Source organism: Eschrichtius robustus, chromosome 3 (assembly GCF_028021215.1).
Source record: "Eschrichtius robustus isolate mEscRob2 chromosome 3, mEscRob2.pri, whole genome shotgun sequence".
Lineage (NCBI taxonomy): Eukaryota > Metazoa > Chordata > Mammalia > Artiodactyla > Eschrichtiidae > Eschrichtius > Eschrichtius robustus.
The window spans coordinates 144,042,041-144,068,911 of record NC_090826.1 but is presented as its reverse complement, the minus strand read 5'-3'; the positions used below and the strand labels follow the sequence as shown (position 1 = coordinate 144,068,911).

The 26,871-nt window shown below is 38.9% G+C and overlaps 2 protein-coding genes across 7 annotated transcripts in view; one reads left to right on the top strand and one right to left on the bottom strand.

The window, feature by feature from the left end:
* Positions 1-209: 209 nt before the first annotated feature.
* On the top strand, positions 210-20,650 carry IVNS1ABP (influenza virus NS1A binding protein). 2 transcript variants are annotated; one of them, XM_068541416.1, is made up of 15 exons: positions 210-330; positions 6,572-6,793; positions 7,763-7,890; positions 8,112-8,281; positions 8,410-8,485; positions 9,591-9,764; positions 10,116-10,241; positions 11,597-11,704; positions 15,635-15,764; positions 16,316-16,540; positions 17,016-17,137; positions 17,234-17,360; positions 17,444-17,575; positions 17,689-17,862; positions 19,191-20,650. In XM_068541416.1, exons 3-15 carry the CDS (start codon positions 7,780-7,782, stop codon positions 19,442-19,444), a joined length of 1,929 nt encoding a protein of 642 aa, XP_068397517.1. In that variant the 5' UTR covers positions 210-330; positions 6,572-6,793; positions 7,763-7,779; the 3' UTR covers positions 19,445-20,650. The 2 variants fall into 2 exon arrangements, with proteins under 2 accessions (XP_068397517.1, XP_068397514.1); XM_068541413.1 differs by lacking the exon at positions 210-330 and adding an exon at positions 439-598.
* A 5,147-nt stretch (positions 20,651-25,797) lies between these two features.
* Positions 25,798-26,871, bottom strand: part of SWT1 (SWT1 RNA endoribonuclease homolog) — a 103,280-nt gene continuing 102,206 nt past the window's right edge. For all 5 annotated transcript variants that reach the window (XM_068541408.1, XM_068541411.1, XM_068541412.1 and 2 more), the window contains one exon: positions 25,798-26,710. In XM_068541408.1, the coding sequence (XP_068397509.1) occupies positions 26,581-26,710 (130 nt within the window). In that variant the 3' untranslated portion in view covers positions 25,798-26,580. The remainder of the gene's footprint in view (positions 26,711-26,871) is intronic.

Genomic DNA, 26,871 nt, shown 5'->3' with positions numbered 1-26,871 from the left:
TGTCTGAAAGGGCGAGGGCCGACGGCGCGACAAGTGGCGGGCCCCGAGCACTCGCTCTTCCAAAGATCACCTTGCTTTGACCTAGTTGAGCTGCGCAGGACCGAGCCAAACAGGGCGGGGGAGAAGGGTGGGTGGGGCGGGGCCAGCGGTGGGCGGGGCCTCGAGCGCTATATTGCTGTGCTCGCCCGTCATTTGCCGACGCTTTCCAGCCGGAAGCGTCGGGGAGGCGTTGGCGGCGGCTACGGCAGCGGCGCACGTGGTGACGTGCGAAGGGGTGAGGCGCTAGCTGGCGGCAGCCGCGGGGGCAGTGTCTCCGGGACGCGCGTGGAGGTCGGTAGCTCGGGATTGCTCGGCACAGTTTCGCTGCCTGCGGCTTCAGCGCCGCTGTGCCAGCGAGCGAGCGAGCGAGTCCCCGCGAATTTCCGGTGCGCTCCCCTTCCTCGCAGCCTCCGCGGGCTGTCCGCTCGTCTCCCCGCTCGGTCGCTCCCTCCTCCGTGGCCTCGAGGCGCTTTCCGTTGGGCCGATTCCCGCCCGCTTCCTCCTGCTCCCCTTTGAAGCTCCAGAGATGAGTTTTTCCATCTCTTCAGAGATGAACCAGGTAATACGCGCTGGTCCCATCGACGGTGGAGGAGGAAGAGGGCGCAGCCAGACTGCGAACTGGGGGATGGCGCGGGCGGCTGGGGTCAGGGTGTGAGGCGCGGAGCGGTGCCGGGAGGAGGACGCCCCAAGCCGCGGCCGCTGCCTCCGTCGCCGTCGCTCTCTGGGGGCGAGGAGCCGCAGCCGAGCGGCCCTCGCGTTCCCGGTGCTGCTGTGGTTGCCGGATCGCGTTAGCGGCCAAGGGCGGGCGCGGGCCGCCTCGGAGAGTGCTGGAGTCGAGGAAGCAGGGCGTGAGGAACGAGAAGTTTTTGCATGAGGGGTCCTCGGGGACCTGGGTCAAGAGGCCGCGCGCGGGCCAGGGATGACCTCCCGGAAGGAGGGCGCGGGAATCTTCGTTCCTGCTGTCAGGAACCGATGCCTAGTGTTGGGGTCGGCCCGGGGTCTGGACTCTCTTCCGTGAGCCTTCCCAGGACCCGGCGAGTGTGGGCGGGGAGCTGGCCCAGGGCCCCATCGGTACCCCGGGCCTGGGGTAGGGTGGCACCGCGCCCCTGATCGCCGTGGGCCGCGGGGTCCTTTGTTCCCGCTCCACGTTGCCCGCTTTTCTTGCCAAGCGCGGGGAGAAGGGGGCGGGAGGAGGGAGGAAGGGAGCGGCTGCCCTGACGTGTCGCGCTGAATGACTGCGGGGCTGGCCAATCCCGGGCGGGGGTGTGCAGACGCTGGGCGCTCTGCCTCCCAGCCTTCGGAGTGGGCTCCCGCCTCGCCGCTCGGGGATGAAGGCCTGGGACTGCAGGACTCTCCAGTCACTCTGGGGCGCTCGCCACTTTGTTTTTGCCAAAGAAAATCGGCAGAGAGGTTTGCTCTTTTTCCGTCCTTCTGCGCATCTTGCAAAGGGACTCTGGTTGTACGCTCATGATGGTAGGAAGGTCGCAGGCAGTATCCGACTGAAGATTGACCGTAGGGAAACTTGAACCGCAAATACTTTAGAAATAGATTTACTTTTTCCCCAGTACAAAGTAGACAGATCTATTGTTTGAGGCCGCTGACGTTTGAAAAACTAGATAAGTAGAAATCAGAGGCCTAAAGGGTTTGTTTTTGTTTCCTTAATGTCTGTTGTCAGTCATAGAGGATTAGAACACCCTGGCGTCAAGCTGTTCTTTGAGAACTTGCGTGTGGTGATCTTCTGTCTAGTAGTAAATAACAACCCTGTAAGCATAGTACTACTCTAAACAGTTCAACAAGTACAGCATGGACTAGACTATCAGAGACAATATTTTCTTTTAATAATTCTAGCACTGGTGGTTGTTTAAGGATAACAGTATACTGATGAGTAGCTTTAGGCATAATCATGCCAAAACTTCTGTCTGAAAGATGCTGAAGGAGCAGTTATTCTTTGTATATCTGGAGATGAGGTGTACGCTGACTGTTTAGAATTGGATTGAGAATACTATAATTTAATACCAGCTGGCAGGCTACTCGTCAAATGTCTATAATTTGGTAGTGAGAGGTAAAACTGGACTAACATCACTGACCTAAAGGAGACCCAGAATGGTTTTTCCTCTGTGTTTTCCTAATAGATGAAATCTCTATCATTAGTTAATATTAATTTCTTAATTATCTTAATTTGTAGTTCTGACTTTTTCCCCCCAAAACAAAGTGTTCCATGTTTGGGTTTTAGTTTTAAATTAGTGTGTTTTTGGCTACTTATTGGGCTGGCCGAAAAGTTCGTACGGGTGTTTCCTGTAAGAAGGTACAGAAAAATCCGAACGAACTTTTGGCCACCCCAATACTTTGGAGTGGGGTTTTGTTTTTTCTTGATTGAAGGATATTTTAGGTGGCAATTGAATGTGTTTTGCAGATAAGTGTTGCGTTTTGTTTTTTTTTTAATGCAAAATGTTTTCCTGTTGGGGAACTGTCTTAATCATTGATATTAAGATGAAGTACCCCTAAAAATCATTTCATTGACTTTTCAACAGTATGATTGTATAGTCAAATCTACAAGAAGGTTGGGGAGCCTCCTCCCTTGTGCTAGAGAGTGTAAATGGAGGAATTAATGAATAAGGGAGGATTTCTGAGTTTTTGTTAGAACCACAGAAAGTACATGCTTATATTTACTTGCAAACTTCAGTCACCGCCTTGTAAATGATTTATAAACCGATACGTCGCTCACTATCCTTACACTTTTCGTATCAACCTGGATGCCCAACAGGTACCTCAGCCTTATAATGTCCCAAGGCAAACTCCTCTTTTCCTTCCCAACTTTAAGCATGCAGCAAACTAAAAATGTCTCTATTATGCTTTTTGGAATTCTAATTTTGATATTGGTGCCACATATCTACTCTAAAATATCCTTATTACCAGTTAGGATAAGCAAGGGTTATAAATAATTTCCCTGCATCCATGTTTTACCCATTCCTCCAGACCATCCCCTATATTTCTGCTAGTGTCCTATGCCTCTGTGCTAAAAATTCTGCTCTGTTTAAACCTTAATGTTGATCTCTTTTACTTCCTCTCCTACCGTTTACCATATGCATCCTGCAAACTACAGTCTATTTAAACAGAGATCGCTGCAGTTTCTGGAATATGTGTGCTTTCATACCTTTTTCCCCTTTTGTTTGCACTGTTTTCGCTGCTTGGTTTGTCTTTCTGATTGGTCTGTGGAGTGCTCAAGGCTGGGGAGTGGAGTTAACGCCATTGTGTCATGAGCATCCCATTCCAGACTGTGCCTGCCATATGTTTGGAGCCATACATGTTTGTGGGATATAAGAATTACAGAACAATGAGGTTAAAAGCATGGAGTGAGGGAGTGAGTTTGGTGAGTTTTGATATAGATGGGTCGTTTCAGACATTGGGAATCTATAACTTCTGGTTTTTAAAAGATTCATTGACTTACTTTGTATTTTAGAGTCTGTCCTTTAAAAATGGAGTTAGTTACTATTTTGTGAGTTGGCTACGCTCAAAAGATTGCCTTGAAACTTAAATAATACTTGTAATTTGCCTTGAGGTTTTAAGGATTCTTTGAAAGTTTGATAACATTTTATCTTGCTCTTACTGAAGGCCCAAGAAGAATTTGGGGGCAGGTCATATTGTGCCTGCATTTTTTACAGCTCCTTGATAAGGCTTACTGAATTGTATTTGGGTTCAGCTGATCTTTTGGCGGGCTGTGGTAACATGTGAACTTCTGGGTTTTACTAAAGCAATTTAATTACTCATTTATGAGTCGTCTGTATCCTTTTTCTTGCACTGGCCATAGTAAGAAACTGAAGACTGTTTACCAGAATATATTGCATTTGATCTCAGTTTTAATTTTAAAAGTGGATTAGTCGAATGCGTTTTTTAAATATCAAAATTCTAAATTTTATAATTTTATGTAAGCCTGGGATGTTGGGGCTTTTGGTTTGGCTTTTCAAAGATAAAAAATTCTCCCCACATTTTTATTCCATCAGTTATTGAGCTTGAGTTTCATAGACCAAACTGAGATCTATGACTCTTTGGAATGGCTTAAAACTCAATTTGTCCACACTAACTTTAGTGAAAGTGAATGTGAACTTTGAAAGACATGGTTTTGCAGGCAGAAGTTGAGGTGACCTCCTCCAACTTGGGGGTGGGTGAGAGTAGGGGCATATAGTATATGAGGACGGTAATTAAATAAAGTTTGTTGCATTAACTTAAATGCCGAGTGGACTTGGGCTAGCTTTTAAAATCAAGTAGGTTTATACGGATCAGCAGACGTTAGAGATTAGGTTCATGTTAAGACCTTGCTGTACAAGAAAATCGAGTACTAATGTAGTAGCACTCACTCTGTTGCAAAACTAATAATATTGTACAAATTTGTATGGCAAGAGTTGCTCCAAAAATTCTCCAGTATTTTCTCCCAAAGGACTGAAGTGATTTTAACCATCCAGGTTTTTGTTGTTCTTGTTGTTTTCCAAAATAAATTTAAGGTAGAACTTTCAATTTATCAAATACACCCACAGAGATACTGTGAGTTTGGTTCTGGGCCACTGTGGTGTGGTAAAGCGAGTCACGCCAATTTTTTGGTTTCTCAGTGCACATAAAAGTTATGTTTATACTCTACTGGAGTCTATTAAGTGTCCAAAGCATTATGTCTTTAAAAATAACATACATACCTTAATTTAAAAATACTTTATTGCTAAAAAATGCTGACCATTAGCTGGCAACTCAGGGTTGCCACAGACCTTCAATTTGCAAAAAAAAAAAAAAAAAGGTAGTATTTGTGAAGCACAAAAAGTGAAGTGCAGTAAAACGAGGTATGTCAATATATAGATGCCATTTTTATTCTTGGTAAGATCAAGGCTAGTTTACAAATAAATACTGAATAAAACTGGTCAAAGTTTAAAATACTTATAAATCTCCCTTTGTTTTTGGTTTTTCAGAGGGCATACATTTTAATCATATCCAACATAACTTGCATGGAGGGGTACCCCCCCTTTCACCCTTGCATAGATTTTCCCAACTTGAGCTAGGTCTTGGCTGAAAATGTTGGAAGGTTACTTTTGGATAGTGTGTTCTCTCTGTACATAGAATTGTGTGTTACTTGGAAAACATTTGTTTTGTTAGAACTGGTTTGTTAAGAAAAGCTGAATTAACTAATCTGGATGCAAGTGTAGAGCAGAGGAAATCAATATTACATAAAGGTATGAAATAGTTTCATTGCAGGAGTAAGCATTGACAGTAGTCCCAACCTGAGTCAGAATACTCAGGTTTCCTTGAAATAAAACCTAAGCTATGGAGAAACCAGTGAAGGCATACGGGATACAGATTGTGCATGTGTTGCACTTAATACAATAGTTTGTTGAAATGGAACTGGACTAGCCTTCAAGTGGGTTCTGGGGTAAGGGACCATTCACATTAATAACATAATTGTTAGATTTAGAATTGTGGGCTTGATTGATATATAAGGAAAATACAGGTAATTTGAAGATGTCTGTTTTTAGTATGCACATCTTTCAAATAATTTCTTATTTAGTTCTGGTTTGCTGAATTACTGGTGTAAGAGCAGTTCAGATGATTAAAAAATAAGTACCATCTGACTCTGACACTTTTAGTTAATGACATGTGAAAATGGGGGGAGGACTGAATGGGATTTCCCTCAAGATTTGATTTGAACCAGAATTCTTCTGTTGGTAGTTTATTACTGTATATAAGAAAAATGATCATACAGAGCACAGACATCAATATTTTCCTTTTTGTTTATTTAGTTCATTTCAACAAATTACTCATCTTTATATTCAGGTTTCTAGGCTAGTTGTTTTGGTGGGGGGAGATGGGAAGGATACAAAGATAAAGAAAACAGAGGCTCTGCCTTCAAGAGGCCTTGAATCAAGGAGGATAAGCCAGAACAGACCAGCTGGAAGATCACACATACACACTTTCAGAGAGGGTTCAGTATGTGGAGGATGGGGAGAAACTACTCAGCTGAAGGGATTTGGCAGGGGCTCTGGAGGTAAGATTTCAGTGGGCAGAGGTTGGGTTAAGGGTATTCCAAGAAAAGGAAACTTGAAGTTACAGAGGTGGGTAAGTACAGAGCACATTTTGGGAAACAGTGTATCTGGTTTGACTGTAACATTGTATACATGTCGGGGAATAATGATGGTTGCTTGCTGGCTGGTAAAAACACAGACAGAACACATGTTTGTATATTAGTTGGACTCTAATAGTAAATAATATTAGAATTAACCAATATTTATATTTTCCTCTAATTTTGTGCTTGTGTATCTCACTTAAATGGTAAAAGTTACTAGCTCCTTCTGGGGAGGGATTTTATTTTTTTTAATCACCTGAGTGGTTGCAGGTTAAATGAAAATGCTTATGTATAGTTGTATTTATGTTATTTTCTGTATTGTGCCATTTACCTCAAAATGTCTTCAAGATCAGGACTTTGCATGATCTGATCTACCTAGATCAATGGCAGTCTTTGATCATTCTGAATATCCAACAATTGTCATTATTACAGATTATGATGCATGATTATCACAGAAGAAGTTCGTGTCTATAGCTTTAAAGGACTTGATTACATCATTTTCAAGCCTGATAGTTTTGGAATCACCATTAGAGCTTCAGACACCTCTGCCTTCACTTCAGCCACCTGTCTTCATACCTCAACGAAGCGCTGAGTTTCCTTTGTCCTTGGATTATTTAAAACACCCCGGAAATACATTTCTCACCAGTATAGTAGGTAAGTGGATAGTCAGTGCCCAGTGCACACATTTTTTTTTTTTCTGAAGACTGTGCCAAGTACACTAACAGCCTTTGATAATATTTTTAAAAGGCGAAGTCAGTAATATTCGTAGAAAAATTTTTTTTCCTATTTTTTCCTTTCTATAAACTATTTTAAACTTAAATGAATCAGTTACTTCAAACTGAAATCTTCTAGTACCACTTTTTAATGATGCATTTTGTGTAGCCATTAGTCACTTGTTCACAAGAAACGGTGAAATGGAAAATTTTTTAAAGAACATACGTTTCTATCTTGTATGTTTATGAGATAAGTAATTTAAAATATATGAAACTTGCAAAGGGAACAGAATTTTTAAAATATTTTTATTTTATTGGCGTATAGTTGATTTACAATGTTGTGTTAGTTTCAGGTGTACAGCAAAGTGATTCAGTTATACATATACATATACAGTTATACATATATTGATTCTTTTTTAGCTTCTTTTCTCACATAGGTTATCACAGAATATTGAGTAGAGCAAAGGGAACAGAATGTAAGTTAGTCTTATATATCAGTGAATAAAGGAATGACTGCAGCCCCAACCAAGGAATCTATATGTGATGACCACTTCACATCTTTCCAGGCTTTTCAGTTGCTTGTTATATGGGTTTGGGCAGGGCTGGGTTTACATTTTTTTCCCCCTTCACAACGAGTGTACTAATAGGAATAGAAACCTGGCCAAAATTGCTGGGACACCATAACACTACTGTATGAATCCTTGAAAAGACTTAGGACCAAAGTATAGGGGTACAAAGGCTTAGACGTTCAGTGCCAGTGGTGTTTTAGCAATGTTTTTGTATGATAAAATTTTTATGTGTTGTTGATAGGATGAAATTTGAAAATTAAAGATACTGCATTACTCTTTAAAATGTTATAAAAATCACCATTCATAAGTAAAAGTAACTTGGCTTTCTTTCTGCCCTTTAGCCAAATTATAAGGAAAAATGATTCCCAATGGATATTTAATGTTTGAAGACGAAAATTTCATTGAGTCTTCTGTTGCCAAATTAAATGCCCTGAGGAAAAGTGGCCAGTTCTGTGATGTTCGACTTCAGGTATTTAAAACGTAATTGGAAACTTACAGAATTGATCTTTCATTACTAAAAACCATATGTTCTTGGATTGGCTTGTTTTGTTTTTCATAGGAGGCATTTAATGAAATAAGTTTAAAAAAGAATGATTTACCCAGAAATGTAAGATGAAGGATACGATGTAGTAATTAGCTAGAGAAATACATAGTCCACAATGCTTCTAATGTTAATTCCTCACTTTGCAGGTCTGTGGCCATGAGATGTTAGCACACAGAGCAGTCCTGGCTTGCTGCAGTCCCTATTTATTTGAAATCTTTAATAATGATAGTGATCCTCACCGAGTTTCTCATGTTAAGTTTGATGATCTCAATCCGGAAGCTGTGGAAGTCTTGTTGAATTATGCCTACACTGCTCAGTAAGTTCTCTGAAGTACATCATATAACTAGGGAATGAAATTCCAAGTCCCTCTAAATTTATTTAAATTAAGTATCTGTGTTTCAAGGCCTTGGTATGATAAATGATAAAGAACGTTTTTTCTAATAGGTTGAAAGCCGATAAGGAATTAGTCAAAGACGTTTATTCTGCAGCAAAAAAGCTGAAGATGGACCGAGTAAAGCAGGTAGAGTAACAGAAGTAATATACAAGGAGTACTGTTACTAGGGGGTCTTATTTTATATGATTAATGTGTACAATTTGTTATAAGACATCTGTTGGACTCAAGAACTTGGAAATGTCCCTTTTTTTCCCCTAGAGAACCGAATATGTATGTAATTTTAACTGTTTAGCCAATGTAACACAGCAGGGTCACACTTCCTCTCAGATAATTCAACCTACAATCTTGCTCTTTCAATAGTCTTCTCTGGCAGGGTAAGTCTTGATTTTCTCAGTTAATCATGTAACTCATATCCTTAATTCTCCGTTCTTCTACACTTCTCGGTTGTTCTTTAGAAGTATTCTTTCTAGAATTTAATGCCACTGAGAAGTGCTTAATAATTTACAGGGAAAAAGGCATTTAATTCTCTAATGTGGGAGTCAGAAAACTGCAGGCCTGAGGCCAGCTGCCTGTTTTTATAACATCTTATTGTAACATAGCTTTCGTTTACACACGGTCTATGGCTGCTTTCCACCTGCCGTGACAGAGTTGAGTAGTTGTGAGAAAGTACGGCCCACAAGCCTAAAAACTTACTGTCTGGCCCTTTGAGAAGAAGTTTGCTAACCCCCTCACTCTGCTTAAAAATCCTTTTGTGGTCATAGCACGCGTCCCTCAGGTTAGAATTCCAGGCTCTCCCTAATATAGTTGCTATTCTTCCAAAACTATTTCCTGATTGTCTTATCTTTTTTTCTGGCCAAACTAAATTGTTGCAGCATCTTCCCTAGTTCCTATGTGCATTCAACGTCATCTCCCCTGTAGAGCCCCATTCAGATTACTGCCTTTATGAAGCCTTATCTATCATTCTAGTTGGAAATACTTGTCCGAACATTTCATGTGCATTTTCATAGCATTTCAGTTTGTTGCATTTTTCCTTAAACGTCCTATGTATTTGAATGGCATTCTTTGATGTTTATCGTTTGTATACATGTATTCTTCCTACTGTTAAACTTGTTCTAAGGCAGTGATTTTTGGTTAATCTTTATATATTCACATAGTACTTACACACTGAGTATTAAATATTTGTTAAATAAAATGTATGTAAATGTTGGCACTCGTGTATTTCTTTTCCAAGGTTTGTGGTGATTATTTACTATCTAGAATGGATGTTACCAGCTGCATCTCTTACCGAAATTTTGCAAGTTGTATGGGAGACTCCCGTTTGTTGAATAAGGTTGATGCTTATATTCAGGAGCATTTGTTACAAATTTCAGAAGAGGAAGAGTTTCTTAAACTTCCACGGCTAAAGGTAAAATCTATAAAGATGAAAGATGTAAAGGTTAAATAAAGAGATACATACTACTTAGTTCCAGGAATGTAATCTTTCTCCATGTTTCAAGCAAGTGAGTAATGGTTATGAAAAAGACAATACATTGAAACCATACGGTTATTTTTAGCAGTGTAATGGTTTTCTGCCTACCAGTTTGTTTACTTTCTTTTCTTTTTCTTCTCTCTTTTTTTTTTTTTTTGGCTACTGGTTTCCGTAAAAATTAGAGTAAACGTATGGAGTACAGTTGGGCATCTATGACCGCTTTATTATGAAATTGAGAATTAGAGACTCAACACTGATCCATGTGTCTTTGTTTTTTCCCAACTCTAGTTGGAGGTAATGCTTGAAGATAATGTTTGCTTGCCCAGCAATGGCAAATTGTACACAAAGGTAATCAACTGGGTGCAGCGTAGCATCTGGGAGAATGGAGACAGTCTGGAAGAGCTGATGGAAGAGGTTAGTTTTAAAGTAAATGGGATTCAACAATTATTAAAAATTATTTTGCTATAACATGAAGGATTCCCTTTCACTTTTATTTTATAACCATGACCCTAAAGAATTTAAATTTTGCTATAGGTACCCCTAAGCTGAGAAACAGGGGGGGTGTCCAGGTGAGCTGAATGAACTGTTCAGTTTGGTCTTCTGCTTTTCTTTTTTTATTTCTTTGCTTATTATGTGCTGTTAACTTTCTTTAAAGTAGCATGTAATTTGCTTTAGAAATGGGAGGTGGTACTGAAATTTTCTGTAGATTCTTAATTTTTCTTCACAGGTTTTTGCTTTAAATTGACAAGTAGGTAAAAGCTTCTAATGGTTGTTCCTCCCCATTGATTTATCTCCCCATAGGTTTATTAACAAAACTAGGATACCCAAGACTGAAGAAACAAGAAGAATCCTCAAGTGTATTGACACGTAAAGAAGCAGCAGTCCTGCCCCAGTTCTCCTAAGAAAAATCCGCTGTGGGCAGAGAACGATGATGATTTAATGGTGTTTACTCCTTTACAGGATTCTTATCTTTAAAGCTTTGTGTTTTTCAATGGTGTTGTTCATACATATAGTCACTCACTTAACTTGGGCTACTTTTTGAAAAGTGCACAAGAAAAAACTGACGGAGAAATGGTGGGAATTAAACATGCAGATGGAACAGTGGAGTGACCTTGAGTTTATCCCTCCACTTAAGCCTTTCGGATTCACTAAAGGCTTACCAAACCTGTTAGGCCTTTAAAAACACAGTTATCATTATGCTCTAAAAAGGCTAACAGGTGATTTTTAAATTCTATATGGTTTCCCACTTGAAAATCAGATGCATTAGCCATATGTTTGCATCTGTTAAGGGAGGTGTCTCTGTAGCTTGTTTGAATTTTTGCACTTGTTTTTCATCTGTTTTTCTTGACATTGCTTGCGCAGGACAGAAATATGTTTATGCACATTAGACCACTTACTCTTCAAAGGTGTAAACCATATTCAGTATTTTATTATAAATATGTATATTCTTTAAGAGCCTATATATTGTACTAGTGCCTTTTTTTCTTAATGCTGTACCATAGAAGCTATGAAAAAACGAAGATTTCTTTCAAGCCAACCAAGCCAAGGACTCTTCAGCCAGTATTAGAAGATTCTGTATCTTATTTTTGTTTTTTAAATTTTTACCACCATGACATGTATTTTCTTTACTTTGGGATCCTGCCAGAGTAAGATGTCAAGAAGCTCAAGAAGCACACTGGAGGTTACCTTGAGGCGTTTGTGTGATCTGCATACTAGTGGAGTAGCCGTGGAGACAGTAGCCACATGGGTGTTCTGTTGCTGTTTTGCAGGTTCAAACCTTGTACTACTCAGCTGATCACAAGCTGCTTGATGGGAACCTACTAGATGGACAGGCTGAGGTGTTTGGCAGTGATGATGACCACATTCAGTTTGTGCAGGTATACATTGCACATCTGAGGTAACCTCAGGTTAAAATTTGCTTAGAGCATTTTATAGTAGACTGAAATTTTCCTTTAATAAAGGAAAGTGGAAGAACTTCATTGGTATAACTGGACAGAAACATTTGTGGGAGAAAACAAGCATACCTTTCATACCATTACTACCATTTTTGCCACATAGAAAGAAATTAACGAGAACAAAGTAGGAAACCCCACTTAGATTTTTTTCTCAATCAAATAGGATTTACAAGTAGTAAGAAAAAGGGCCAATAAGATGAAGCAAAATAGAAATTATTTGTTATTTTGGTCAGATTATAAAAAATAGTTGTTTGTAATGGGAATGACTGTTAGACCCAATTTTTTAAAAAAAATCTCAGGTATAAACTTTCTTAGTTTATGGATAAATAACATTAGAGAAAAGAATGCAAATCATAGATGTCACATAGTGAACCCACTGGTTTAAACACTACCTGGGTCAAGAAGAGAATTCTAGCATTCTGGAAGCCTTCCTCTTGCCCCCTTCCCAGTCACTGCCCTACACTACCCCAAAGGAAGCCATTATATCCCAACTTCTGAAGCATTAGATTAGTTTGCCTGTGTTTGAAATTTATGTAAATGGTTATACAATATGTATTCTTTGTGTTTGGCCTTTAGCTTAACATTGTATTTGTCAGGGATAACTATAAAGTAGGCTGAGTCGACCCAAGTTAATGGGTGTTTTCCTTTAATAATTAGAAGGTAAATGATAGACTCAGAAATAACGTGTATGGTGATACTATCAGGTGTTCTGTGTCAATAGTGGCTGAATATTTTTATTTTCACAAAAAGCTTTTGGGGCTGAGTTAGTTGAGAATTTTGTTCATGTTTGTGCATTTTGAACATTGAGGATATTTTCCCTCTTATCTCTAAACATCTCTAAACTGTAAGTTAATGGTTTTTTAAAGTACTCTTTCAACAAGCAGTGGTTGAGTGCCTGATAAGTGGCAGGCCGTGATGTTAGGTAAGAGGGCCCAAAAATGCGTAAGAGACAGTTTCTGCTTCCGGGACGTTACAGGAGTAGGTAAAACAGAACAGACTTACACAGATTACCTACGGAAGACATTAAGGGGAGGGTGGAACCAAAAGGAGAAAAACTAGGGAAATTTCACAAAGGAGGCAACATTTGAGCCATCTGAGGATGTGGAAGAGTTTGCATAGCAGATAGAGGTGTGTCAGATAGCAAAGGATACCTGTGAAAGGCTGATACTCTTGGAATTGCAGGTCACATGACGGGGAGAGTAGGTAAATAACATCTGATCGGGGATCATACTTTATTCTACAAGTAGTGTGGGACTTTCAAAGAATTTTAGACAAGGGAGTAGAGTGATCTGAACAGATATATTTCACAACTTTAATAATAGTGAAAAACTGGGCAAGAGTCCAACAATAGGGGGATTGGTTAAATTATGGTATTTCCATACAGCAGAGATCTATATGTTCATCATCATATTTTAGTCAGATAGTTAACTATCAGGTGGCAGTCTCTGGGTCATGGGATTCCAGCTGATTTGAGGGGTTTTTTTGTTTGTTTGTTTTACTTTACTAAATGCATCGAACCCTTCTATTTTTATGACCAGGTACAGAGGGTAGATTAAAGCTTGTGAGACCAATTTGTAGACTATTACAAGCAGTAGTTCAGGTGAAAAGATGAGGGCTTGATCTAAGGACGAGAAGGGGAAAGGGTGGACTCTAGACATTTATAGTTACAAAGGTCCTTAGTGATTGTTTAGATTAGGAAAATTAAGGAAACGAAGAATTTGAGGGTGAGTAGGATTCTGACCTGTGTGACTTATTCCAGGGAAGTGCCATGAATAGAGATGATGAAGTAAAAAGGATGAGGAAACACTAAACTTCAGGAAGAGAAAAAGTTGAGAAGGCACCATTGGAATCAAATTGTGTTGTACAAGCTAGCTAACATAGGAGAAGAAAGTTTGAAGGAGGACTAGATTGTTAACTGTGTCCAATCATCCTCTGGGAGGTCATGTAAAAGAAGATTAGGGATATCTCTTCTACATTGGTTTTAGGAAGCCACTTTGTAACCTTTAGTGGGTATAATTTCCAGAGAGCATTAAGGTTAAGAAACGCTTAGCTTGAGAAGTGATGGTGGCTGAAAAAGAAAGAGCTACCAGGGACCACCCCTTGGGGAGGTCAGAGGCAAAGAAAGTGTGGGCCAATGGGTGGGCTGAGTGGGAGGAGATGATAGGGTAAAGTTTGAAAATAAAGGAGAGTAAAGAATTAGGTTTGAAAATGTTCTGGAAGGAACATAAAAGAGTTAACCAGCATTTCTATATAAGGCTTGTTAGTTACATAACACTAAGTAGTCTTCATTATTACTGTGCTTTTTTTTTCACATTTGATTTTCTCTCAATTAAAGCCATACATTAGAACAGTTTTCTTACTACAGTAAAAGCTCTTAATCAAGCATCATCAACTTGTGTTACTTTGGATCCCTTCTTCCCACAGATTGGGATAGGGTTTTATGTACCTTGTAATTCCTAGTGGCACAGGACACACAGACTATTATAGCATGAAAGAGTGGCTTTAAACTCAGAATTCCTAATCCTTATTTTTCTTGCATTGCCTTAGGCAATGCATATTTTCTCTCTTATTTTCAGTATTTTTACCTATAAAATGGAGAGATATATTGCCCTTACTGGATTAAAAGAGACAGTGTGAATAAAGTGCCTAATAATACCTAGGTATATAATAAATGTCTAAATGGAATGTAATTATAACCATTAGCATGGTACATTCTCCTTTTCTCAAAATAGCCTACTTAAGCTATGACCACATTTGCTGAATTGCTTACACCAAACTTGATAGTTTTTTCACAGCTTCAAGTAGCTACCAAAATCTTTTTCTCTATTGTTTCATGGCCTTTTTCTTCCACTTGAAACAGAAATTTCCATTAGAGATTCTATCTACCCACGAGGCTGTGGCCCTGGGGATCAAAATAAGTGGATGAGCAAACTTGGCCAGGTACTGAAGGTGGTACCTATTCATTCAGCAGGCAGTTCCTACCAGGGTAATCTTGACTCTTCTAATGCCATGTGATCATATCCTTTGGAAGTGTCAAGAGCTAAAGTAATTGGAAGAAAACCATCAAAGGGAACTCACACACGAGGGCACAATGTAATCTTCTCACAGCCATTTGAAAATTTGCAGCTTTGCCCATTTCTCCCTCTTTTATGTTCTCGTGTATTCCTTTAAAAATGTTTGGTTCTTTTAGTATTATTGCTTCATTAATTTCTGATTACCATTTTTACTTCTGTGTTTTGATGTCATTTTACTTGTCTAGAAAACCACTCTATAATACCTTTAAGGTAATCCTAAAGAAATATACTTGTGAATATTTCTTGTAATTGCCACTTTTTTTCCTGTAAAATAACTTTCAGAGAGATTGGATGGATATATGTCTGCTAATATGAAGGATACCAGTACATATGATTTAGTTAAGTTTCACAGTTTCATGGAGATAGTGGGTTAAATGTATTCTCTCAGTTAATTCATGATGTTTTAGATTTACAACATTTTGGAAGATTCTATACTTAATATAAAGACTATGTGGATTATGAAGGAGGAGGTTCCATTTTTTCCTCCCTTGACTATTCTGATACTTGACCCACAACATGTTTTTTTAATTGTTGAACTTGAACTTTTTCTTGACCAGGGTAGGTGTAGTTGTTTCCTTATTAAGTGGAGATGGAAGAATGCCAGTGATGTGTGTCAGGCAGAAAGTGTTGTTTTGTGTTAAATCTAGGTGTGCTATAAATGTCATGCCTAAGTGGAGGGTACTAAGGGTTTTCTCAGTGTTGTGGAATAGCTCAGGAGCAAAGGTACACCAGGTATGGTCTTTGGCTAGGTTTCTGTAGCTGCCTTTTGATTTTGCAGAAAAAGCCACCACGTGAGAATGGCCATAAGCAGATAAGTAGCAGTTCCATTGGATGTCTCTCTTCTCCAAATGCTACAATACAAAGCCCTAAGCACGAGTGGAAAATCGTTGCTTCGGAAAAGACTTCAAGTAAGTGTATTACACTTGTCAGATTGCCTTCAATTTATTTCTTTTTTAAGAAGGAGGTTTTTTTGTTTGTTTTTAATTTATTTATTTTATTTATTTTTGGGGGGCTGTGTTGGGTCTTTGTTGCTGTGCATGGGCTTTCTCTAGTTGCGTCCAGTGGGGGCTACTCTTCGTTGCGGTGCGCAGGCTTCTCATTGCAGTGGCTTCTCTTGTTGAGGAGCACAGGCTCTAGGCGCACCGGCTTAGTTGCTCCGCGGCATGTGGGATCTTCCTGGACCAGGGATCGGACCCATGTCCCCTGCATTGGCAGGCGGATTCTTAACCACTGCGCCACCAGGGAAGCCCTAAGAAGGAGTTTTAAGTGGAACCATATAATACTTCTAAATTGATTGAGGAAAAAACTCAGAAGCAACTAAATTTGGAAAAGAGTAGCAGGTCATCCCCTGTCTGGAATCTGGAGTCCAATTCTGGAATCTGGAGTCCAATTCAGGATCACACAGCAACCAAAAGTAATAAAAATTGCATCTTTAAACGTGGAACTCTTGTGCTTACAGATAACACTTACTTGTGCCTGGCTGTGCTGGATGGTATCTTCTGTGTCATTTTCCTTCATGGGCGAAACAGCCCACAGAGCTCACCAACAAGTACTCCAAAACTCATTAAAAGTTTAAGCTTTGAGATGCAACCAGATGAGTTAATAGAAAAGCCCATGTCTCCTATGCAGTACGCACGATCTGGTCTGGGGACAGCAGAGATGAACGGCAAACTCATAGCTGCAGGTAAGAATAGAAGGATAAGTGACTTATCAGAAACCTTCAACTGGCTATAAGCCTCTATAAGTGGACATTTATGCTTGCTTGTGACATGCAAACTTTGGAAGACAGGGTTTGTTTAATATGCCTTCTTCTGTGGCATTCCACTTTACCACATTCTAAGAAGACAGAAATAAAAAGTCAATACTATAGTATTGCCTAGACTTCAAGTTAATGTCTATCTCTAATTCTTAAAAAACTATGAAGTGGGTAATTGTTCTCTCCTAATTTTCAAGTCAAGACTAAGCAATTTACTTACGCTCATAATTTTGTCATTCAGCTATTACAAGCACTTAGTTAAAACATCAACTAATGTGGCCTTATTAAGTTTGTGGACAAAGATTCTTTTTCTCATTTGTACAGACTACTTAAACCATTCTAGACCAGAAACCCTGGTCCAGTTTAATATTTTAAACATAACTCTTTGTGGTTCTTGTACCAGGTGGCTATAACAGAGAGGAGTGTCTTCGAACAGTTGAATGCTATGATCCACATACAGATCATTGGTCCTTTCTTGCTCCCATGAGGACACCAAGAGCCCGATTTCAAATGGCCGTACTCATGGTAAGTGCACTGTATTGCAGGAAGCAGCAGCCCACATTTAGCTTTTTCTAAGAACTTGAGAATGGCGGAAATATTAATCTCTCGCTTTTGGCATAGGGCCAGCTCTATGTGGTCGGTGGATCAAATGGCCACTCAGATGACCTGAGATGTGGAGAGGTGTATGATCCAAACATAGATGACTGGACTCCTATTCCAGAATTGAGAACTAACCGTTGTAATGCAGGTAATACTTCTCTGCTGAGATCATCAGTATTTAAGTATGATAATTAAGTTATCAATTTATAACCTTATTTTATACTCACATAGGAGTGTGTGCTCTGAACGGGAAATTATACATCGTTGGTGGCTCAGATCCATATGGTCAAAAAGGACTGAAAAATTGTGATGTATTTGATCCTATAACAAAGTCATGGACAAGCTGTGCTCCTCTTAACATTCGTAAGTTGATTTTTTTTTTTTTTTTTAAAGACCTCTGAATCAACGGTATGTGTAGTGCACACTTACAGTTTTGGGAGATAGAATAATAATTTTGGTTTGACTTGATTTTATAGGTAGACACCAGTCTGCAGTCTGTGAGCTTGGTGGTTATTTGTACATAATTGGAGGCGCAGAGTCTTGGAATTGTCTGAACACAGTAGAACGTTATAATCCTGAAAATAACACCTGGACTTTAATTGCATCCATGAATGTGGCTAGGCGAGGAGCTGGAGTGGCTGTTCTCGGCGGTGAGTGTTGGGACTTGCAGAGTTGAGGAGTAGGCAGTAGCAAGAGTCTGTTCTAAAATTCCAAGAGAATGGCAGTGTTAACTATCCGCTTGTGTAATTAAGGATTCAGAAGTAGCCTTCTCTTCTGACGCAGTGGGGATTGGTGGTTTGTCTTTTAGAAATGTCTTTTCTAATCACTCAGTACTGGATATACAACATAAATATATTAATTCATCTTCTTCCATAAATCATACTCATAATGCATCATCTTGGAATTTGAGTTTGTTTCTTTAGAGCAAGAATTTTAAAAAATTTGATTTGTAAAACGAAAGAAATGCAAATCATCTAAATCTAGTCTTTTCCAATTGTCTACTCCATGCCTAATTGGAAGCAAAATTTTTAGATTATTTTTAACAAGTGTTTCCAAATCATCATATATAGACACAGCTTTCTTTTCACATCCATTTTATGGATTTACATAATGTTTAATTACATAATTACAGTAATGAATTCAGTTAGAATTGTTTTTAGAACGAAGCCTGTGGCTCAACTGGCAAGAGCCTAAGTGTGTAGGCACGCCAGTAAGTAGCCTACTGGCCTGCAACCTCTGGCCTACTATGAGCCTTGTCGGTTCTTTTATGGGTAAGTACATGGATGCAGGTAGGCTAAGTGACAATCAGATGAGAAAATAATGAATTCGAGAATCCCTAATAAGGTTTTTCCTTAAGCTCCAGAGAATATTTAATGCTAACATTTTGTCTGAAAATAATTTAACTATTAACTGCCCTGCATGTATATTTGAAAATAGTCATAGTTCAGTCTGTTTCCAAGAAGAAGTTTCCATGCCAAAATCATTTTATATAGTTGGAGAGCTCTAGAAAATGTTCAGTTATCTGAAACCTGCTTTCCTGTAACTTATTTTGAATCTTAGTTCTTATGCACTGGACTAATAACAAAACTTCCAGTGCACAGGACTACTCTGGTTTGCCACTTACTAGTTGCATCTCTAGGCAAGTTGTCCAACTTCTTTATTCATCATTTCTTCATCTGTGAAATGGCAGTAATAGAAACAACCACATAGAATTGTTGTGAGAATTGCACTGTAGTTAGATGGTGCCTCCCTTCCTTTAAATTGCCTGACTTACACATACAAACAGGTTCTTTTCAATTCTATTCCATTTGTATCGCCAGCTTCTAGGGAGTGCTTGCCACATTGGTAGGCATTCAATACATACTTTCTGACAGAATGAACAGGCTTTTCTACCAAGAACCACTGTTTTAGCAAAAGACCAATTTAAGGGTTTCTTTCTTAGCCTCTCTAGATGAACCTTGTCTCTTTTCTCTTTTAGGAAAACTGTTTGTAGGTGGTGGCTTTGATGGTTCTCATGCCATCAGTTGTGTGGAGATGTATGATCCAACTAGAAATGAATGGAAGATGATGGGAAACATGACTTCACCAAGGAGCAATGCTGGGATTACAACTGTAGGGAACACCATTTATGCAGTGGGAGGATTTGATGGCAATGAATTTCTGAATACGGTGGAAGTCTATAACCTTGAGTCAAATGAGTGGAGCCCCTACACCAAGATTTTCCAGTTTTAACAAATTGAAGACCCTTTCAAACTAACAGGCTTAGTGATGTAATTGTGTTAGGTAGAGGTACACTTGTGAATAAGGAGGGTGGGTGGGTATAGATGTTGCTAACAGCAACACAAAGCTTTTGCATATTGCATATTATTAAACATGCTGTACATACTTTTTGTGTTTATTGGGAAAGGAATGCAAAGATGAAGGTCTGTTTTGTGTATTTTTAGGGCTACTTTGGTTATTTTACTTTTTTGGAAGTTGATATTGTAAAAGAATAAACCAAGAATTGATTGGGCACATCATTTCAAGAAGTCCCCTCTCCTCCACATTTGTTTGCCAATTTGCACATTAAATGACTCTTCCCTCAAATGTGTATTATGGGGCAAGAGAGGTAGGGTTTTAAGATATAGGCAGTTGGGTTTCTTAAAGGCCCTTTTTCAATAACTGGAACACTCTATAGCAAAGAGACTTATTTAACTAGGTGACAATGACTATTTTTGTTTTTGTTAAAAGAAAGCTTACATGCCTACCAAGGTTTAATCTTTTATGATGGCCTTTTTATAACTTTTTGTATTCTCAGCAGAGTGCTTTACCTGTTGAAGTAAAATGTGGCAGGTTCAAATTACTGAAGCAGAGTGGCAGTCTTAAAAGTATGCAGTGAGGTGTTTTATACGCCCAGAATGCAAGCTTCAGAGAGCTCTTGCCTCAGCTACAATTTTTTTTGTTGTTGTTATTGAGAATGCAATGCCAATGTTTATTGGAATGGAGTTGCTGAACAGTAACATGGCTGTGATTTTTATTTGATACACTGTTTTTAAATACTTTGACTTCTTGGGAGTATATTTTATATAGCAAAACACTCAATATTATATTAATAACAGTAAAGAACAGTGAAGTATTTTATCTTCTAAATAATTCCTATTTTTTATTTATCATTAAAAAAACAATCCTAAATGGCAGCCCTTGATTGTAAAAAAAAAAAAAAATTACCTTAAACTGTATTGGGTTTATGAATGCAGCCTTTATCAGAACTATGTTTTTGTTCAGTTTTCCTATTCATATGGATAAATACTGGTTGGGGTGGTGACTTGGTATCTAATGTGTAACGCTACACATATAACTTACGGTGCCAAAATTAGAACATCCTAATGCTTGCTGCTGATGCAAACATATTAAAGGTACTTTGCAGGAAATCCTTGCACCTTGGGATTACTATCCAAATGTTGTTGTGTACTCATTCATTACTCAAAGTTTTGGGGGGAAATTTTTTTTTTTCCAGTAAAAATGAGCTTAAGGTATTTGGGGGAAAATAGTTAACTGGCATCTTACATCTGAAATAAGGACTGATGTAAAGGGGGTTTTTTTGTTTTGTTTTGTTTTGTTTTCTCTGGGAAGACAAAAAGAGGCACACAGGAATCTAATGAGCCAACTGGGACAACATGACTATCCACTGGCTAACCTGGGTGAGAAGAAAATTAATTAGGTATTTTTTTACAAATGTTCCACTGGGACTTTGACCCCTTATTTCACTCATCTATCCCACAGAGAACCAACAAGAAAGGAAATCAGTTCGCCTGGTGGCTGTGTAGTTCCTGACTATCACTGGTTTGGTTCTGGACTAAAACTGGGTTGGCAGATTTGAATTTGCCTAATATGATGAATATTTTTAAAATAGATCTGTATATGTTCTATTTATTTAGCACAGGGAAATAAAATTTTAGTGGGGGGAGTCAGTGTAAAATCCTTGAAATCACTTCTCAATTCCTATGTAACATGCTTAATGCAATAATATGTGGGAATACTTTGGGTCAAAGTTTACCTATATTACCATTGATGCCAAACAGGTAGTTTGGTAGCTAAAATTATGTTCTTTAAGTATGTTTTGAATATAAGAAGGTTTCATAAAGAAAAAAATAGTGCTCAGTGACCAGTTCTGTTTATCCACATTTAAAAGGTAATTTTTTTTTTTTTTTTTTTGAGGGAAGGAGAAAATAGCATAGCCTCAGCATAAATTAAAGAATTTTTTTCTTTAAACCAGTATGGGTTTTGGAATAGTTTAGAAATGATATTGGTAATAACCACTCTTGTAATCAATAGTAATAATGCACGAAACATACTAGACTAGATCCCTAAAAAGAGTAGCAAAACTATAAAATACCTGTTTGAATTAACAAAGCAATTGATTATACTCAAGCATAAATCACAATAAATTCTTTTATTGTGATTTTCAAGGATAGGGTTTTGATTTTTGGCTTCTAGTATGTCTTAAATACTTTACCATTTTCACTGTTGTAGAATTCCTTACATAATCATATTTTAGGAAAAGACCTGGATTTGGGAATATAATTAGTGCTTAATATATTAGGTGTACACCCTATAATCCCTCCAGATCTCAGAATTCTTAACTTAAAACTGAAGTAGGCAACGGAGAAAGTCCCTCTAGGACATTACTGTAATTCCAGAGTTGCCTTTAGAAGACTGAGTCACAGAAAACACGGTCTCTATAGTATTAGTCAATTTTTTGTAACCTACTTTGTTTCAAAAAAGGATTTGAAGAGTCTCTCATTGAGACTTAAGATACAGGGTAAATTAACTGAGTGAAAAAAGAGGAGGAAATATCAATATATGAATCGAATATATCAATCTCAAATACTTAGTAAGGCCAAGCCACAAATTTGGTCCTGTTAACAGGAGACCTATTAAATAAATTATCTGAAGGTTAAAAAGCAATTACTGTGAAGCATCAGTTTTCTTAATAAGACCAGAAGTTTCTTAAGAGTCTTAAAAATGATAATGATACATTGAGCAATAAGTAGAGTGCATAAAGAGAGGGATGTACTCAAGTGCATATCATGGGTTCTTTAACTTACTGTTACTAGCACAATGGCCAATAAAGTACTTAGGCTTCACTGTTAGGAGCTCAGTGCTCTATTGGGGGTTTGAATAAGGGTGAGAAGCAAAAGCTCAGTTATTAAGCTGAGTATTTACAAGGTTGATATCTTGTGGAAATACAAGAATAGATGGCTACACATTTGCTCAGAGAGAACAACAGGACTAATACAATTTTAGCCTGGAAAAAGGCACACAGAATACCAAACTTCAGTGAGTGAGAGACTGAAACCTCTTAAGAGATGAACTGAACTGTCCTGCAAGTTAAGAATAAGAGTTGCCAAGTTTGAAGGCACCTATCAAATGTAATGGTGGTCATCCAATCAATAATTAACAGGGCCAGCTATCCATTAAGGCTACTCTCAAATCATGATAGTAAGATCTACCTTCTGCATTATGCAAGTGTTTTCTCTATCTTAACCAAAAGTGGTGCCAAGTCCTTAAAAGGTACAGGCTTGAAAGAAAACATCTGATAAGGGATTTGCATCCAGAGCTCTCTAAGCTCAATAAAACAATCCAGTTTTCAAATGGGCAAAAGGTTTGGAACAAGACACTCCACCAAAGAAGATAAATGGAGTCTAATAATAACATGAAAACATGCTTACTGTCAGATCATTAGGAAAATGTAAGAAGCAAAATGACAACTGGAGCTCTCAAATTGCTGGAGGAATTACAAAATTGTAAGGTCAGTTTGGAAAAAGTTTGACAGTGTTTATTTATAAAGTTAAATATCCTATGACACAGTAATCCCATTCCTAGGTATTTATCCAAGTGAAATGAAAACGTGTTCTTACAGAAACCTGTGTATGAATATAGCAGCTTTATTCATAATCACCGAAAACTGAAAATTCAAATATCCTTCCAACTGGTGAATGAACGGAAGGGTGCATCAGTACAATGGAATACTGTTCAGGAATAAAAAGCGAAGTCCTTATTGATAAAACAACACGGATGGACCCTCACAAGCATCATGCTAAGTGAAAAGCCGGCTTCAAAAGCCTCCATTTGCGTAGCATTCTGGGAAAGAGAGCTACATGGCTAGCAGACACATCAATGGCTTTCTGAGATGGGGATGGGAGTTGCCTACGAAGGGGCACAAGGGAATCTCGAGGGGCAATGGAACTCATTACTTGAGTGTGCTGGTGATTATGGGATTGTGTTTGACAAAACTCAAAACTACAGTCTTACACTTGAAAAAGTTTTGTCTTTCTAGCTTAACCAAACCTTTAAAGGAAAAGCCTTTTTAAAAAAGTCTAGGACATGTCAATATTTTACCTGACTAGAAATCACTTCAGGGAACCGTTCATCCCCACTGGCCATGCAAGGGTTATGTACTGAGTTAATGTAGTTCAGCCGATAACCATTAGTCTACAATAGAGTTGTGAAGGCTAGGATACTGAATTTGGTTTGTAGTTAGGAACACTGAGCCATGTTGGTAGCTGAGATCTGAGTGTCTTATATTGCCTTACCTTCTAGGTTCATAGCTGTAAATTCTGCTCAAGCTCATGGAGTTGCTTATTTTCACTGGAGTGGGGTTTTCTGTTGTTTGTTGGCAAAATGGCTTAAAGAGCCACCAACTGGGAGGGAGACTGGACTGTCAGTCCAATCTAAATCAGAAAAGGAGTATGGGTGGCAGCACTTCCTAAGTGGAAGATGCATTTCATTATTCAATAGTGAGGTATATTCCCTCTAAGAAGAAAAAGGTAACTTCATCCCAACTCACACAGTAGGGAGCTAAAAGGCTCCAATAGATAGGTGGGCTTGGGGAGATGTCACATCAGGAGTATGAACAATGAGAGCTAGGTTCTTAAGGGAGACCACGACACTAAATAATTGTGGATCAACCCTGAAAGGGTGAAAGGACTTCTGTTTTAAGATGATGGCTAAAAGATCAAGGAAATAAAGTTTCAGGTTTGTCTTGTGTCCCCTGTCTTTCATATGACAGGCAAAGGCAATGATAGGAAAGTGAAATTAATCCATCTGTGAAGTTCCAATCTGTGCAGTCCCAACTGCCCACTGCAGGTCCTAACAGGAGGACCCAGTAGGGCACAACAGACTCTAAGTCTTTAGCCAACTTTTCTTTGGCTCAGAATGCTGGAAGAGCTGTGGCCTGGCCAAGACAGAGGACCCTCCCTGGTCCTTTCCAGAAGGAAATGGACTATCTCGTGGAAGTAAGCTGGAAAAGGCTAGTGTAAAATGGTTCCAGGAACTTTGCTGTCATAATCCTCAGGGATGCTTCTCAGGAAGTTATCACCAGCTCCTCACTAAGGCAAGACTTTATGTAGAGAGCCCTTGCCCTCATGGGACCTTTCCCATCAGTCCCTTCTGGTTCATGGCATGCTTATGAAGCTTCTGCCCAAAATATAATAGCTATGTATACTGAATGGAGATTTTAAAACCCGAAGTTCTAAAGATATGATCATTTCCCATGAAAACAAACTTATCAAGGTAGGGCTTACGATCCTTATGTCAACTGAGTTACTCCAATCCAGAGGCAAGACCCAGAAAAGAAAGAGCAGGGGATGGGAGGAAAGGGATCCCTCAACTCCCACACTGGACTGTTAGAAAAAAAGTATAAATTAAAGTTTAAGATAAGAAAAGAAGGCAACAAAAAGAAGAAAAAAACCCAAAAAAACCCTGACATTTCAAAGAAACAAACACTAAAAAAATTTTAAAGAATGTCTTCTAAAGATAAAAATAAGACTAGAAAGTTAAAAAACATTTTCACATATCAAAATAAATATTTAAAAAAGGTTGAAAATTGACAAATTAACAAAGTGAAAGGCACATAGATTAGGATAAAATTAAAATCCACACGCATAGGGTGAAATACGTATAAGTATTCAGATGATAGGAGTGAAATGAAATTTCCTAAAAAGATAAGAGAGGAAAAGGGAGGTAATGAAGCACAGCAGGGAGTTCCCTGGCGGTCCAGTGGTTAGGACTCTGCGCTTTCACTGCAGTGGCCCACCGTTCAATCCCTAGTCAGGGAACTAAGATCCTGCAAGCTGCGACCAAAACAACAACAACAGCAACAAAAACAAAGCAGAGCAAAACTCAATAACAACTAGAAGCAGCTGAGGGATAAAAGTCTGAAGGAATCTTTGATAGGGGGAGGGGATGCTTTCTTGGCTCCTCAGGGAGGAAAAGGAAAGAGGCAGACAGCAGAGATGCTCTGGCAGCTTCTCCTACCCAGGCTCATATCCCTGAGGGCACTTTGAGCCCCAGGAGGAGGTGTGGCTTTCTAAGCAAACAAAGCTCATCGGATCCTTCTTCCTGCTAGTGGGCATCCTGCATAGTTCTCTTTCATTGGAGGTTCACTTTTATAATCATACCTGTATGCAGTTCAGAAACAAAATTTGGAAGTAAAATGAAAAGCAAAATCACTAAAAATAATTCACTGCTTTTTTTAAAAAATAAATTAACATTTATAATAGAATACCAAATTAGATTTAATCTAATGTATTAACAAAAGCATAATACACTTTAGTAAACAAGGATTTCCAACTTACGGTATAACTAAATAAGAAGTCAGGTAAACACTTGGTTTAGCCAGGGGCAAACATCAGCCACTGTTACCTGATAAATCCATGCTGTTTCACATTTACGAGGACACTGAGCAGAGGGGTCTCCCTGTTTTTCCCATGAGAAATGCATTGAAAAGTGACAAGGCCAGGGAAGAAAAGAGGCCACTGTAGCAAGTTGGAGCTGAAGTCAAAATTCTACTTCCCTTACCTTGGGGGAAGTGGAAGGGATACGTATTACTTCACCAGGTCTACATGGAAGACAGTTTGATCATAAAACAGCCCAGGGTAAGATTTCTCTTGTGGAATATGGTGAGCATGGTCATGTCCTAATTCTTTCTTGAGGTTTGGAAACGTCTCTGGTCACAAACCCATATTTATTGTTGAGAGAGACGCTAACACTGTGTCCTGGGCCTTCCTCAGATGCCGCAGTGGCTCTTGCCCTAAGATGACCAAAAAGATGGCTCTCCTTTCCTTAGACACACTGGCTCAGTATTAGGAGTAGAGGTAGGGAAGTAAAGTCAACTTCAGACGAGTTGAGTTCACAGTTTATCCCACAATGGATGCATTAGAACCTCAATGAGACTGTCGGTAATAGGCAATCATCTTTTTGTGCCTATGAGACATTGACATTTGAGACATTTCTTGCAAGTCTCCCGGGTTTGGCACAAAAGGTTGAAAGCTTCTCTGTTGTTCTTGAAGACAGATGCAGTTCCTTCTAAGTTACAAAATCAGCACTTAGGTTCTATAGTTGAGCATGTCTCCACACCATCCCCTGTTTTTGGCCTCCGTATAGACGGAGGCATTGCACTGTTGCATGGTATGTTCCATCTCAACCAGCTGGCGGCATCCGATGGTTAACTTTTCCCTAGGGGATAAAGAAATTTTATATCACTACAAGACAGCTAGTCAGATAAATGAAAAAAATCTTAATACAACAGGAGAACACTGGGATTTGAAATACATTATTTGATATTTGAGAGCGAAAATGCCAAAGTTATGGATCCTTAGCCCAAACCAAACAACATG